This window comes from Oncorhynchus masou, chromosome 31 (genome assembly GCF_036934945.1).
Source record: "Oncorhynchus masou masou isolate Uvic2021 chromosome 31, UVic_Omas_1.1, whole genome shotgun sequence".
Classification (NCBI taxonomy): Eukaryota; Metazoa; Chordata; class Actinopteri; order Salmoniformes; family Salmonidae; genus Oncorhynchus; species Oncorhynchus masou.
In genome coordinates this window covers 91,379,575-91,396,914 of record NC_088242.1, presented here as the reverse complement: position 1 = coordinate 91,396,914, position 17,340 = coordinate 91,379,575, and the positions used below count along the sequence as shown (strand labels likewise).

General features: G+C 43.6%; 1 protein-coding gene across 4 annotated transcripts in view; it reads left to right on the top strand.

Annotated features, from left to right (window-relative positions):
- Window positions 1-17,340, top strand: part of LOC135524746 (dynamin-like 120 kDa protein, mitochondrial) — an 88,557-nt gene that overhangs the window by 43,873 nt on the left and 27,344 nt on the right. For all 4 annotated transcript variants that reach the window (XM_064952536.1, XM_064952535.1, XM_064952534.1 and 1 more), the window contains 3 exons: window positions 2,533-2,649; window positions 3,365-3,458; window positions 4,789-4,899. In XM_064952536.1, coding sequence (XP_064808608.1) covers window positions 2,533-2,649; window positions 3,365-3,458; window positions 4,789-4,899 — 322 coding nt within the window. The remainder of the gene's footprint in view (window positions 1-2,532; window positions 2,650-3,364; window positions 3,459-4,788; window positions 4,900-17,340) is intronic.

The following is a 17,340-nucleotide window of genomic DNA, read 5'->3' as shown; positions in this document are numbered from 1 at the left end:
TAGTCTCCTCACTTCTATTAGACAAGGGCTGTTCTCTTGTCTCCTCACTTCTATTAGACAAGGGCTGTTCTCTCGTCTCCTCACTTCTATTAGACAAGGGCTGTTCTCCCGTCTCCTCACTTCTATTAGACAAGAGCTGTTCTCTCGTCTCCTCACTTCTATTAGACAAGGGCTGTTCTCTCGTCTCCTCACTTCTATTAGACAAGGGCTGTTCTCTCGTCTCCTCACTTCTATTAGACAAGGGCTGTTCTCTCGTCTCCTCACTTCTATTAGACAAGGGCTGTTCTCTCGTCTCCTCACTTCTATTAGACAAGGGCTGTTCTCGTCTCCTCACTTCTATTAGACAAGGGCTGTTCTCGTCTCCTCACTTCTATTAGACAGGGGCTGTTCTCTCGTCTCCTCACTTCTATTAGACAAGGGCTGTTCTCGCCTCCTCACTTCTATTAGACAAGGGCTGTTCTATCGTCTCCTCACTTCCATTAGACAAGGGCTGTTCTCTTGTCTCCTCACTTCTATTAGACAAGGGCTGTTCTCTCGTCTCCTCACTTCCATTAGACAAGGGCTGTTCTCTTGTCTCCTCACTTCCATTAGACAAGGGCTGTTCTCTCGTCTCCTCACTTCCATTAGACAAGGGCTGTTCTTCTCTATTATCCACTCACTTCTATTAGACAAGGTTATTAGCTGTTCTTACGTAATATAACCTCACTTCCATTAGACAAGGGCTGTTCTCTTGTCTCCTCACTTCTTTAGACAAGGGCTGTTCTCTAAAGTCTCCTCAGCCTTCCATTAGACAAGGGACTAAATGGGGACTTGTCTCCTCACTTCCATTAGACAAGGGCTGTTCTCTCGTCTCCTCACTTCCATTAGACAAGGGCTGTTCTCTCGTCCCCGAACTCCGCTGCTGCCTCGTTGTTCTCAACACCAATATTCTGGTTAACTTCTCTATTATCCACTTAGCAGCATGGTTGAGGAAAAGTCGCCAATTCAATAATACAAATGTTATTAGTGTTCTTACGTAATATAACCTCATACAATTTCAGTAGCACATGTCTTACGGCCTCCACAATGGTACTCAGACTAGTACCAATCAGACAAGTATCTTGTACACCATTTATTGGGGGGTCTACTGCTTTTCTAAAGAAATCTTGGTCGACCAACAGCCTGTCGACCATTCAATAGACCAGTCGACTAAATGGGGTCAGGGGCCCTACAGTCAAGACACCTATTTTATAGCAAAAAAAACATGATGTAATATAACAGAATAAAATAGAACAGAATATTTTTCCACATGAGGAGACGAGGAATAGCCCACGAGGAACAGCCCTTGTCTAATAGAAGTGGAACAGCCCACAGAGGAGAACAGCCCTTGTCTAATAGAGGAGAACAGCCCACGAGGGAACAGCCCACGAGGGAACAGCCCACGAGGGAACAGCCCACGAGGGAACAGCCCACAAGGGAACAGCCCACGAGAGAACAGCCCTTGCCATTGCGAAGTGGTGCCTCTCTGGGAGAGTTATTCTCTGGGACCGTTTGAAACGGGGCTTAGTTTGGCTCTTTTGAAAGACCAATCGTTTTTCAGGGTTACAAACCAAAATCTGTCGTCTTTTTGCTAATGGCCTGCAGACATTTGATAGATTTTATTTTGCGTGTTCTTTGTCATTTTCTAACGGTATTAACAGTTCTACATTGGACACTGGCTGCATGGTGATGAATTACAGCCACTACATCTATTTGATGAGTAGGCCATAGCTTAATGACTCTGATGAAAATATGCTCTTTGTCTTCATCAAAGTGTGTTTCCATATGCTCAGTGTGGAACCTGTATGTTTAGTGGGGTTATAGCCTAGGCTAACCTATTCTAAATGGTACTAGCAGTTCGCAAAGAAGCCTAAGCGGAAAATAGACGAGAAGCAATTATTCCCAAACTGCAGCTGGTTGTTTGAACACACTTCCGTACTTCAATTAACCAGTCCATTTTGAATTAGTGATAAATCTGTTGTCGTTTGGCATGGAATGTAGCTTGTGTATCCAGTCAGTTAGAGGGATTTTTTATGCCCACCTTATAGGCATTTATTTCTGTAGGCCGAACTGGAGCTTGTGTGCAGAGGGAGCGGTCGGAACGCAATTGAATGAGTGAAACATGGAGGGGAAATGGAATTTCGGGAGAAGAACTGTGTGATGCTTGCCTTGTTTTTTTTTGTGCCCCCGGCAAATGAACGTTGTCTTCAAGACACATTCCACCAATTACTTTTACTGTATTTGAAAACAATGTGATCTTTAGTTAAGTATGGATTTTTGACATTGTCTGTTTTGAGGACTTATACCTATTCTTACTTCAGACAGTAATGTAATCAGAGAGGGAGACCAGCAGGTGTGGGAGAGGTGGACGCGGGTATTGAACCCCGTCTCCGTTGGGGTTGTATATGTGATGTGCCAGGAAGAGTTACAGCTCTCGCCCACAGCTCTGCACGTCTTTTGCCTATAAATTTCCTCTCTCACTCCGGTTCCCTCTTTTACTTCCTGTATTTCTAGATCAAGGACACGTGGCACCAGCTGTACCGACGTCACTTCCTGCAGAAGGCGCTGCATCACTGTAACCTGTGTAGACGAGGCTTCTACTACTACCAGAGACAATTTGTTGACTCGGAGGTAAGGGTCCTAGGCTCTTTGGTAAGCCGCCAGAGTTAGCTGATTTCAGAGGGACGTAGGTTTTCAGAGGGACGTAGGTTTTCAGAGGGACGTAGGTTTTCAGAGGGACGTAGGTTTTCAGAGGGACGTAGGTTTTCAGAGGGACGTAGGTTTTCAGAGGGACGTAGGTTTTCAGAGGGACGTAGGTTTTCAGAGGGACGTAGGTTTTCAGAGGGACGTAGGTTTTCAGAGGGACGTAGGTTTTCAGAGGGACGTAGGTTTTCAGAGGAAAGGTAGGTTTTCAGAGGAAAGGTAGGTTTTCAGAGGAAAGGTAGGTTTTCAGAGGGACATAGGTTTTCAGAGGAAAGGTAGGTTTTCAGAGGAAAGGTAGGTTTTCAGAGGAAAGGTAGGTTTTCAGAGGAAAGGTAGGTTTTCAGAGGAAAGGTAGGTTTTCAGAGGAAAGGTAGGTTTTCAGAGGAACGTAGGTTTGCAAAATTCCAGTAACTTTCCCAACGTTCTCTGTAATTCCAGAAATCCCGGTTGGAAGATTCCTGGAAAGATTTTTGGAATATCTTGGAAATCTGGGAAAGATATTGGAATTTTGTAACCCTTTGTGGACTGTAGTAAGTTGTCCATCTACACAACATCCTGTTGTCTCTGACTGTTGCATGTAACTTAATAATATAATACATGCCCTGTCTCAGTGCATGACTATCATGTTTCTCTCTCACCACAGCTGGAGTGCAATGATGTAGTCCTGTTCTGGAGGATTCAGAGGATGCTGCTCATCACAGCCAACACACTCAGACAGCAGCTCATCAACACAGAGGGTAGGCTGGGACTAGATCTAGGGCTGTGTTACAGGGCTGTATAGGCTCCTGTCTGGAGGGCTTTCTTGTCTTGTCTGGAGGCCTGTCTTGTCTGGAGGCCTGCCTTGCCTTGTCTGGAGGCCTGCCTTGCCTTGTCTGGAGGCCTGCCTTGCCTTGTCTGGAGGCCTGCCTTGCCTTGTCTGGAGGCCTGCCCTGCCTTGTCTGGAGGCCTGCCCTGCCTTGTCTGGAGGCCTGCCCTGCCTTGTCTGGAGGCCTGCCCTGCCTTGCCTTGTCTGGAGGCCTGCCCTGCCTTGCCTTGTCTGGAGGCCTGCCTTGTCTTGTCTGGAGGCCTGCCCTGCCTTGACTTGTCTGGAGGCCTGCCCTGCCTTGTCTTGTCTGGAGGCCTGCCCTGCCTTGTCTTGTCTGGAGGCCTGCCCTGGCTTGTCTTGTCTGGAGGCCTGCCCTGCCTTGACTTGTCTGGAGGCCTGCCCTGCCTTGACTTGTCTGGAGGCCTGCCCTGCCTTGTCTTGTCTGGAGGCCTGCCCTGCCTTGTCTTGTCTGGAGGCCTGCCCTTTGTCTTGTCTGGAGGCCTGCCCTGCCTTGTCTTGTCTGGAGGCCTGCCCTGCCTTGTCTTGTCTGGAGGCCTGCCCTGCCTTGTCTTGTCTGGAGGCCTGCCCTGCCTTGTCTTGTCTGGAGGCCTGCCCTGCCTTGTCTTGTCTGGAGGCCTGCCCTGCCTTGTCTTGTCTGGAGGCCTGCCCTGCCTTGTCTTGTCTGGAGGCCTGCCCTGCCTTGTCTTGTCTGGAGGCCTGCCCTGCCTTGTCTTGTCTGGAGGCCTGCCCTGCCTTGTCTTGTCTGGAGGCCTGCCCTGCCCTGCCTTGTCTGGAGGCCTGCCCTGCCTTGTCTGGAGGCCTGCCCTGCCTTGTCTGGAGGCCTGCCCTGTCTTGTCTGGAGGCCTGCCCTGCCTTGTCTTGTCTGGAGGCATGCTTTGTCTTGTCTTGTCTTGCCTGGAGGCCTGCCTTGTCTGTCTGGAGGCCTGCCTTGTCTGTCTGGAGGTCCGTCTTGTCTGTCTTGTCTGTCTGGAGGCCCGACTGTCTGGAGGCCCGCCTGTCTGTCTTGTCTGTCTGGAGGCCCGCCTTGTCTTGTCTGTCTGGAGGCCCGCCTTGTCTTGTCTGTCTGGAGGCCCGCCTTGTCTTGTCTGTCTGGAGGCCCGCCTGTCTGGAGGCCCGCCTTGTCTTGTCTGTCTGGAGGCCTGTGTTCCCTTTATCTTTGATGTCTGACATTTTGTCTCTGTGTGTGTGTGGGGTTGTGTCTGGGTGTGTGTGTCTGTGTGTGTTTGCATTTGCACACTCAGTCCGGCGCCTGGAAAAGAACGTGAAGGAGGTGCTGGAGGACTTTGGTGAGGACAACGAGAGGAAGGTCCACCTCATCACCGGACGCAGAGTACAGCTGGCAGAAGAACTTAGTGAGTCACCTAAACACACACACACACACTGAGTACACACACACACACTGAGTACACACACACACACTGAGTACACACACACACACTGAGTACACACACACACACTGAGTACACACACACACTGAGTGCACACACACACACACACACACACACACACACACACACACACACACACACACACACACTGGGTGTATACACACAGGCTACATTACACCAATTTGGGTTCAACTAGAATGGTATCGTTAGTCACATTTGGGTTCAACTAGAATGGTATCGTTAGTCACATTTGGGTTCAACTAGAATGGTATCGTTAGTCACATTTGGGTTCAATTAGAATGGTATCGTTAGTCACATTTGGATTCAACTAGAATGGTATCGTTAGTCACATTTGGGTTCAACTAGAATGGTATCGTTAGTCACATTTGGGTTCAACTAGAATGGTATCGTTAGTCACATTTGGGTTCAACTAGAATGGTATCGTTAGTCACATTTGGGTTCAACTAGAATGGTATCGTTAGTCACATTTGGGTTCAACTAGAATGGTATCGTTAGTCACATTTGGGTTCAACTAGAATGGTATTGTTAACTAGAATCACATTTGGGTTCAACTAGAATGGTATCGTTAGTCACATTTGGGTTCAACTAGAATGGTATCGTTAGAATTTGGGTTCAACTAGAATGGTATCGTTAGTCACATTTGGGTTCAACTAGAATGGTATCGTTAGTCACATTTGGGTTCAACTAGAATGGTATCGTCACATTTGGGTTCAACTAGAATGGTATCGTTACAGTCACATTTGGGTTCAACTAGAATGGTATCGTAACTAGAATGGTATCGTTACAGTCACATTTGGGTTCAACTAGAATGGTATCGTTAGTCACATTTGGGTTCAACTAGAATGGTATCGTTAGTCACATTTGGGTTCAACTAGAATGGTATCGTTAGTCACATTTGGGTTCAACTAGAATGGTATCGTTACAGTCACATTTGGGTTCAACTAGAATGGTATCGTTAGTCACATTTGGGTTCAACTAGAATGGTATCGTTAGTCACATTTGGGTTCAACTAGAATGGTATCGTTAGTCACATTTGGGTTCAACTAGAATGGTATCGTTAGTCACATTTGTCACATTTGTTAGTTTTGGGTTCAACTAGAATGGTATCGGTCACATTTGGGTTCAACTAGAATGGTATCGTTAGTCACATTTGGGTTCAACTAGAATGGTATCGTTACAGTCACATTTGTGCTCCTGCTTATACCTTCTTTAAGCAATAAGTTCCGAGGGGGTGTGGTTTATGGCCAATATACCACGGCAAAGGGCTGTTCTTGGGCACGACGCATTGCTGAGTGCCTGGATACAGCCCTTAGTCGTGGTATATTGACCATATACCACAAACCCCTGAGGAGCCTTATTGCTGTTATAAACTGGTTGCCAAGGTAATTAGAGCATTATAAAGAAATGTTTTGTCGTATCTGGCTTTCAGCCAATCAGCATTCAGGGTTTGAACCGCTCAGTTTATAATAGTGAATAGATTACTACCTATATTATGGAAAATCATTTATATTATTTTGATAATATGAGGAGCAACAGAGACTTTTTAAGCAGATAAATGAATGTGATTGAATCGGCTGTAAGTTTTCATTGATTTGATGGCACTGTAAATTGTGTATTTAGTGCAATATACCGGTCACCACTAGATGGCAGTGGTGTTTTTATCTTTGTATTTATTATGGATCCCATTAGCTGCTGCCAAGGCAGCAACTACCCTTCCTGTGGTCCAGCTAAATTAAGGCAGTTCTACATGTAACAAAAAACATTCACAACAGATTAAGTGTGTTCCCTCAGGTCCCTACTCCACTACCACATACCTACAACACAAAATGTTTAGTGTGTATGTTATTGTGTGTTTGTATCCATGTGTTTGTGTTGCTTCACAGTCCCCACTGCTCCATAAGGTGTATATTTTATCTGGGGTTTTTTGTATCTAATTTTACTGCTTGCATGAGTAACTTGATGTGGTGTACAGCTCCACGTAGGCAGTGGCGGTTCGAGGTTGTATGGCTCCCAGGGTGAACCCCCCCCCCCCCTCCATTCTGCACTAACTGTACTTTTTTTTTGAACACCTGTAAATAATCATGACATTTTAAAAACATATACAAAAAATAAGATTCATAAATATCAAAAATAATTAACAAAGACAAATGGAAACAAATTGTAGTATATGAATACAAATAGAAAAGAGAATTTAATAATTACCTTATTGCAAACAAAAAAAACACAAATAAAACTAAATTGCACAAATCCTATATGACACAAATACACACATAGAATAACACACTTATAAATAAGAGAACCTGATTAGTACACTATTGAATTTCAAACTAACACACAAACTACACAAACTAAATTACACATCTAATTGCAATTTCAAACTACTGTACAAACTACATTTACATTTACATTTAAGTCATTAGTACTGTACACACTCTTATCCAGAGCGACTTACAAATTGATAGATTCCCCGCTCCCCCTACCTCAGGCTTCCAGTGGGAGACCTTGGTAATTCCCCCACCCCCTACCTCGGGCTTCCAGTGGGTAGACCTGAGGTCAACCTACCACCCCCCCCCACCCCCTACCTCGGGCTTCCAGTGGGGAGACCTGAGGTCAACCTACCCCCACCCCTACCTCGGGCTTCCAATGGGAGACCTGAGGTCAACCTACCCCCCCCCCTACCTCGGGCTTCCAGTGGGGAGACCTGAGGTCAACCCCCCCCCCTACCTCGGGCTTCCAGTGGGGAGACCTGAGGTCAACCTACCCCTACCTCGGGCTTCCAATGGGGAGACCTGAGGTCAACCTACCCCCCATCTCGTACTTCTGAGTGGGAGACCTTCCCAGGAAGTAGCCTACTTAGCTCACAAACTAGAATCGTGGCACCCACTCAGACAAGGTTAAAATACCTACAGTCCCACACGGTGACATGATATCCTTGATGTGATGTGCAAATGAGCGATAGAAAACCGATCGCACAAATGTCCACATTCTGAATATGGTATATCTTTTATTTATTTATTTTGTGCGGGTGCCCCGTGCCACCCCCGGCAAGATGCCGCTCATCTAGGCCATACCTAAATCCGCCACAGCATGTAGTCATGGTTACCATGAAGAAGAGGTGAAGTCGTCACTCATTGGACAGGGTCGAGTAGATCTCTCCTGTTTCTGTTACTGGTACAGATTGACAGCTGCTCAGAAGGAGGGTGTCTGCTTTTTCATTTTTATTTATTTAAACTTTATTTAACTAGGCAAGTCAGTTAAGAACAAATTCTTATTTACAGTGACTGCCTAAGAAAAGGCAAAAGGCTGGCTGACCACTGTATAGCTTATTTACCTATAGCCTATACAGTGAGGGGAAAAAGTATTTGATCCCCTGCTGATTTTGTACGTTTGCCCACTGACAAAGAAATGATCAGTCTATAATTTTAATGGTAGGTTTATTTGAACAGTGAGAGACAGAATAACAACAAAAAAATGAATGAGGGATATAAGTATTTGACCCCCTCTCAATCAGAAAGATTTCTGGCTCCCAGGTGTCTTTTAAACAGGTAACGAGCTGAGATTAGGAACACACTCTTCAAGGGAGTGCCCCTAATCTCAGTTTGTTACCTGTATAAAAGACACCTGTCCACAGAAGCAATCAATCAGATTCCAAACTCTCCACCATGGAGGGCTGTAACATAGAATACATAGAGGATATAAAGGACTGTAACATAGAGGGCTGTAACATAGAATACATAGAGGAAATAAAGGACTGTAACATAGAGGGCTGTAACATAGAGGATATAAAGGACTGTAACATAGAGGATATAAAGGACTGTAACATAGAGTACAGTGACATATAATACATAGAGGATATAAAGGACTGTAACATAGAGGGCTGTAACATAGAATACATAGAGGATATAAAGGACTGTAACATAGAGGGCTGTAACATAGAGGATATAAAGGACAGTAACATAGAATACATAGAGGATATAAAGGACTGTAACATAGAGGGCTGTAACATAGAATACATAGAGGATATAAAGGACTGTAACATAGAGTACAGTGACATATAATACATAGAGGATATAAAGGACTGTAACATAGAGGGCTGTAACATAGAATACATAGAGGATATAAAGGACTGTAACATAGAGTACAGTGACATATAATACATAGAGGATATAAAGGACTGTAACATAGAGGGCTGTAACATAGAGGATATAAAGGACTGTAACATAGAGGACTGTAACATAGAATACATAGAGGATATAAAGGACTGTAACATAGAGGGCTGTAACATAGAGGATATAAAGGACTGTAACATAGAGTACAGTGACATATAATACATAGAGGATATAAAGGACTGTAACATAGAGGGCTGTAACATAGAGGATATAAAGGACTGTAACATAGAGGACTGTAACATAGAATACATAGAGGATATAAAGGACTGTAACATAGAGGGCTGTAACATAGAGGATATAAAGGACTGTAACATAGAGGATATAAAGGACTGTAACATAGAGGGCTGTAACATAGAGGATATAAAGGACTGTAACATAGAGGGCTGTAACATAGAGGGCTGTAACATAGAGGATATAAAGGACTGTAACATAGAGGGCTGTAACATAGAATACATAGAGGATATAAAGGACTGTAACATAGAGGACAGTAACATAGAATACATAGAGGATATAAAGGACTGTAACATAGAGGGCTGTAACATAGAATACATAGAGGATATAAAGGACTGTAACATAGAGGGCTGTAACATAGAGGATATAAAGGACTGTAACATAGAGGATATAAAGGACTGTAACATAGAGGGCTGTAACATAGAGGATATAAAGGACTGTAACATAGAGGACTGTAACATAGAATACATAGAGGATATAAAGGACTGTAACATAGAGGGCTGTAACATAGAGGATATAAAGGACTGTAACATAGAGGATATAAAGGACTGTAACATAGAGGGCTGTAACATAGAGGATATAAAGGACTGTAACATAGAGGGCTGTAACATAGAGGGCTGTAACATAGAGGATATAAAGGACTGTAACATAGAGGGCTGTAACATAGAATACATAGAGGATATAAAGGACTGTAACATAGAGGACAGTAACATAGAATACATAGAGGATATAAAGGACTGTAACATAGAGGGCTGTAACATAGAATACATAGAGGATATAAAGGACTGTAACATAGAGGGCTGTAACATAGAGGATATAAAGGACTGTAACATAGAGGGCTGTAACATATAATACATAGAGGATATAAAGGACTGTAACATAGAGGGCTGTAACATAGAATACATAGAGGATATAAAGGACTGTAACATAGAGGGCTGTAACATAGAGGATATAAAGGACTGTAACATAGAGGGCTGTAACATAGAGGATATAAAGGACTGTAACATAGAGGGCTGTAACATAGAATACATAGAGGATATAAAGGACTGTAACATAGAGGGCTGTAACATAGAATACATAGAGGATATAAAGGACTGTAACATAGAGGGCTGTAACATAGAGGATATAAAGGACTGTAACATAGAGGGCTGTAACATATAATACATAGAGGATATAAAGGACTGTAACATAGAGGGCTGTAACATAGAATACATAGAGGATATAAAGGACTGTAACATAGAGGGCTGTAACATAGAATACATAGAGGATATAAAGGACTGTAACATAGAGGACAGTAACATAGAATACATAGAGGATATAAAGGACTGTAACATAGAGGACAGTAACATAGAATACATAGAGGATATAAAGGACTGTAACATAGAGGGCTGTAACATAGAATACATAGAGGATATAAAGGACTGTAACATAGAGGACAGTAACATATAATACATAGAGGATATAAAGGACTGTAACATAGAGGGCAGTAACATAGAATACATAGAGGATATAAAGGACTGTAACATAGAGGGCTGTAACATATAATACATAGAGGATATAAAGGACTGTAACATAGAGGGCTGTAACATAGAATACATAGAGGATATAAAGGACTGTAACATAGAGTACTGTAACATAGTGGACTGTAACATAGAGGGCTGTAACATAGAATACATAGAGGATATAAAGGACTGTAACATAGAGTACAGTGACATATAATACATAGAGGATATAAAGGACTGTAACATAGAGGGCTGTAACATAGAATACATAGAGGATATAAAGGACTGTAACATAGAGGGCTGTAACATAGAGGATATAAAGGACAGTAACATAGAATACATAGAGGATATAAAGGACTGTAACATAGAATACATAGAGGATATAAAGGACTGTAACATAGAGGGCTGTAACATAGAATATATAGAGGATATAAAGGACTGTAACATAGAGGGCTGTAACATAGAATACATAGAGGATATAAAGGACTGTAACATAGAATACATAGAGGATATAAAGGACAGTAACATAGAATACATAGAGGATATAAAGGACTGTAACATAGAATACATAGAGGATATAAAGGACTGTAACATAGAGGGCTGTAACATAGAATACATAGAGGATATAAAGGACTGTAACATAGAGGACAGTAACATAGAATACATAGAGGACAGTAACATAGAGGCCTGTAACATAGAGGATATAGAGGCTTGTAACATAGAGGACATAGATGACTGTACCATAGAAGACTGTAACATAGAGGATTGTAAACATAGAGGACTGTATAACATAATGGACATAGAGGACTGTAACATAGAGGTTTGTAACATAGAGGAAATAAAGGACTGCAACATAGTAGACAGTAACATAGAAGACTATAACAGAGAGGACTGTAACATAGAGAACTGTAGTGGAGGACATGGAGAACTGTAACATAGAAGGCTGTAAGACAGGGGACATAGATGTCTGTAACATAGAGGACTGTAACATAATGGACATGGAGGACTGTAACACAGAGGACTGTAACATAGAGGACAGAAAGGACTGTAACATAGAGGACTGTAACATAGAGGACAGAAAGGACTGTAACATAGAGGACTGTAACATGCAGTGAGGGAAAAAGTGTTTGATCCCCTGCTGATTTTGTATGTTTGCCCACTGACAAAGAAATGATCAATCTATCATTTTAATGGTAGGTTTATTTGAACAGTGAGAGACAGAATAACAACAAAAAAATCCAGACAAATGCATGTCAAGAATGTCATAAATTGATCTGCATTTTAATGAGGGAAATAAGTATTTGACCCCCTCTCAATCAGAAAGATTTCTGGCTCCCAGGTGTCTTTTATACAGGCAACGGGCTGAGATTAGGAGCACACTCTTAAATCATTCAATCAGATTCCAAACTCCCCACCATGGCCAAGACCAAAGAGCTCTCCAAGGATGTCAGGGACAAGATTGTAGACCTACACAAGGCCGGAATGGGCTACAAGACCATCGCCAAGCAGCTTGGTGAGAAGGTGACAACAGTTGGTGCGAATATCTCCCTCGGCCTGGGGCTCCATGCAAGATCTCAGTTGCAATGATCAGGAGAGCGGTGAGGAATCAGCCCAGAACTACATGGGAGGATCTTGTCAATGATCTCAAGGCAGCTGGGACCATAGTCACCAAAAAAACAATTGGTAACACACTATGCCGTGAAGGACTGAAATCCTGCAGCGCCTGCAAGGTCCCCCTGCTCAAGAAAGCACATATACATGCCCATCTGAAGTTTGCCAATGAACATCTGAATGAAATAGAGGACAACTGGGTGAAAGTGTTGTGGTCAGATGAGACCAAAATGGAGCTCTTTGGCATCAACTCAACTCGCCGTGTTTGGAGGAGGAGGAATGCTGCCTATGACCCCAAGAACACCATCCCCACCGTCAAACATGGAGGTGGAAACTTTATGCTTTGGGGGTGTTTTTCTGCTAAGGGGACAGGACAACTTCACAGCATCAAAGGGACGATAGACGGGGCTATGTACCATCAAATCTTGGGTGAGAACCTCCTTCCCTCAGCCAGGGCCAAAATCCCTCCTGAGATGTGTGCAAATCTGGGGGCCAACTACAAGAAACGTCTGACCTCTGATTGACAACAAGGGTTTTGCCACTTAGTACTAAGTCATGTTTTGCAGAGGGGTCAAATACTTATTTCCTTCATTAAAATGCAAATCAATTTATAACATTTTTGACATGCGCTTTTCTGGATTTTTGTTGTTGTTATTCTGTCTCTCACTGTTCAAATGAACCTACCATTAAAATTAGACTGATCATTTCTTTGTCAGTGGGCAAATGTACAGAATCAGCAGGGGATCAAATACTTTTTTCCCTCACTGTACCATGTGCCTTCCATTGGGAAAGACACACATTTTCTCCTTCGAGAAACATGTTCTTTCTCTTGATCCTCGTTCTCTTTCCTCTTCTCTCTCTCTCGCTCTTTCCTCGCTGTCTCTCTCTCTCTTTCCTTGCTGTCTCTCTCTCGCTCTTTCCTCGCTGTCTCTCTCTCGCTCTTTCCTCGCTGTCTCTCTCTCGCTCTTTCCTCGCTGTCTCTCTCTCGCTCTTTCCTCGCTGTCTCTCTCTCGCTCTTTCCTCGCTGTCTCTCTCTCGCTCTTTCCTCGCTGTCTCTCTCTCGCTCTTTCCTCGCTGTCTCTCTCTCTCTCGCTCTTTCCTCGCTGTCTCTCTCTCGCTCTTTCCTCGCTCTCTCGCTCTTTCCTCGCTGTCTCTCTCTCGCTCTTTCCTCGCTGTCTCTCTCTCTCTCGCTCTTTCCTCGCTGTCTCTCTCTCGCTCTTTCCTCGCTGTCTCTCTCTCGCTCTTTCCTCGCTGTCTCTCTCTCGCTCTTTCCTCGCTGTCTCTCTCTCGCTCTCTCTTTCCTCGCTGTCTCTCTCTCGCTCTTTCCTCGCTGTCTCTCTCCTCGCTCTTTCCTCGCTGTCTCTCTCTCTCTCTCTTTCCTCTCGCTCTCTCTGTCTCTTTCCTCGCTGTCTCTCTCTCTTTCCTCGCTCTTCTCCTTTCCTTGCTGTCTCTCTCTCGGTCGCTCTTTCCTCGCTGTCTTTCTCTCTCTCTCTCTCTCGCTCTTTCCTCTCGCTCTTTCCTCGCTGTCTCTCTCGCTCTTTCCTCTTTCCGCTGTCTCTTTCCGCGCTCGCTCTCTCTCTCTCGCTCTCTCTCGCTCTTTCCTCGCTGTCTCTCTCTCGCTCTTTCCTCGCTGTCTCTCTCTCGCGCTCTTTCCGCGCTCTCTCTCTCTCTCTCGCTCTTTCCACGTTCTCTCTCTCTCTCTTTCCTCGCTGTCTCTCTCTCGCTCTTTCCACGCTGTCGGTCTCTCTCGCTCTTTCCTCGCTCTCTCACTCTTTCCACGCTGTCTCTCTCTCTCGTGCTCTTTCCTCACTGTCTCTCTCTCTCTCCTCGCTGTCTGTCTCTCCATGAGGCTTGAGACTTTACTTGCTTCTCTCAGGAGAGGAGGTGGAAAGAGAGGAAGGGAGAGTGTCAGGCAGCAGTAGCTAACAGTATGCTGCCTGCCACCTGTCATGTCCACCCTCCCAGCCCTGCTCCCTGGTAAGAAGCCCTACTGATTAAACACAGCAATTTGTGGAGCGGCCGAGTGGATTGCCGACAAGCCCAGACTAGCTCGCACTCTCACACACACGAGCCACACACCGCCCGACCGCCCTCTCGCACAACACCTGCCCGCCCGCCCTCTCGCACAACGCCTGCCTGTCCGCCCTCTCGCACTCCGATAACAGAGGGAAGCACATTTTTTTTGTGCTGCCACCTCAATTAGCACATGATCATGTGGCAGGTGACACATTGAAGAAGCAATGTCTTGACAACGTGACTGCTGACATTCAGGAAATGTATCAACAGTGGACTAATGAAATAAATACCAAAATATATTTTTTGAATGGTATTTTCCTATGTGTGCATTGGTGAAAAGCAGTACCAGAGTCCTGCTGCCAGGCCCTTGTTGTCTTGGTCACACACACACACATATACACACACACACACACATACACAGTGTTAGACAAATAAGGGTGCTGGGCTCTCTCAAAACCAATCAGGGCACCCTTATGAGTCACACGTCAATGTTTAGTCAATTTGAACCCTAGACACACACACACCCTCACACTAACACTAGACTGTTGTTATTTCCCCCTAAGTTTGGTGAAGGTCTCTGCATTGCTAAAGCCTTCCACCTGCAGCTATTGATGTTGTTTTGTAGAGGAGCTAATGTTTCACTCCTACCTGGGTGCCAGCTCGGTAGACAGGTATTCAGGTGTTTCCTTAAACATACACATCTCTCTCTCTCACTGTGTGCCACCTCGCCGCCAAAGAAGAGGCGACTCTGGGATGCTGGCCTTCTAGGCAGAGTTGCAAAGAAAAAGCCATATCTCATACTGTCCAAAAAAAATGAAAGATTAAGATGGGCAAAAGAACACAGACACTGGGCAGAGGAACTCTGCTTAGAAGGCCAGCATCCCGGAGTTCCCTCTTCACTGTTGAAGTTGTGACTGGTGTTTTGCGGGTACTATTTAATGAAGCTGCTAACTCGACACTGTATTTTTCCTGTTGCTCAGTTGTGCCCCGGGGCCTCCCACTCCTGTTTCTATTCTGGTTAGAGCCAGTTTGCTCTGTTCTGTGAAGGGAGTAGTACACAGCGTTGTACGAAATCTTCAGTTTCGTTCCAATTTCTTGCATGGAATAGCATTCATTTCTCAGAACAAGAATAGACTGACGAGTTTCAGAAGAAAGATCTTTGTTTCTGACATTTTGAGCCTGTAATCGAACCCACAAATGCTGATGCTCCAGATACTCAACTAGTCTAAAGAAGGTTTTATTGCTTCTTTAATCAGAACAACAGTTTTCAGCTGTGCTAACATCACTGTAAAAAGGGTTTTCTAATGTTCAATTAGCCTTTTAAAATGATAAACTTGGATTAGCTTACATAATGTGCCATTGGAACACAGGGGTGATGGTTGCTGGCCTCTGTACGCCTATGTAGATATTCCATAAAAAATCTGCCGTTTCCAGCTATAATAGCCATTTACAACATTAACAATGTCTACAATGTAATTCTGATCAATTTGTTATTTTAAAGGACAAAAAATAAGGACGTTTCTAAGTGACCCCAAACGTTTTGAACAGTAGTGTACTTTTTTAGTATGTATATTTTTTATGGCCCACTAGACACCTGTCTTATTCGCGCCCATCTTACTAAACTAATTGATTGCGGAGGTTCGGGGATGGCACAGTCCAAGAAGAAGGGGAATGTGGCTGCATAATGCACTTCTCTCTCCAGAATGTCTCCCGCCAATTTGTGCACATTCATTGTTTTATATCTTCATTGTGTGAATTATTTGCATTTGATTGCGAGTCTATCCATTCCCCATTGCATGTATCACCAGTAGTACATTTTAGAGGTCGGGTTGCCGATTTTTATTTAGGGTCGATTTTAAGTTTTCATAACAATCAGCAATCGGCATTTTTGGACACTGATCATTGCTGATTATATTGCACTCCACGAGGAGACAGCGTGGCAGGCTGACTACCTGTTACGCGAGTGCAGCAAGGAGCCAAGGTAAGGTGCGAGCCTGCATAAACCGGATCTTATAAAAAACAATCAATCTTAACATAATCACTAGTTAACTACACATGGTTGATGATATGACTATATCTAGCTTGTCCTGCGTTGCATATAATCGATGCGGTGCCTGTTAATTTATCATTGAATCACAGCCTACTTCGCCAAACGGGTGATTTTATTTATTTATTTATTTGTATTTTTTAACAAGCGCATTCGCAAAAGAAGCACTGTCGTTGCACCAATGTGTACCTAACCATAAACATCAACGCCTTTCTTAAAATCAATTCACTAGTATATATTTTTAAACCTGCATATTTAGTTAATAATCAAATCAAATCAAATTTTATTTGTCACATACACATGGTTAGCAGATATTAATGCAAGGGTAGAAAAATGCTTGTGCTTCTAGTTCCGACAATGCAGTAATAACCAACAAGTAATCTAGCTAACAATTCCAAAACTACTACCTTATAGACACAAGTGTAAGGGGATAAAGAATATGTACATAAAGATATATGAATGAGTGATGGTACAGAGCGGCATAGGCAAGATACAGTTGATGGTATTGAGTACAGTATATGAGATGAGTATGTAAACAAAGTGGCATAGTTAAAGTGGCTAGTGATACATGTATTACATAAAGATGCAGTAGATGATATACAGTACAGTATATACGTATACATATGAGATGAATAATGTAGGGTATGTAAACATTATATTAGGTAGCATTGTTTAAAGTGGCTAGTGATATATTTTACATCATTTCCCATCAATTCCCATTGTTAAAGTGGCTGGAGTTGAGTCAGTGTGTTGGCAGCAGCCACTCAATGTTAGTGGTGGCTGTTTAACAGTCTGATGGCCTTGCAAT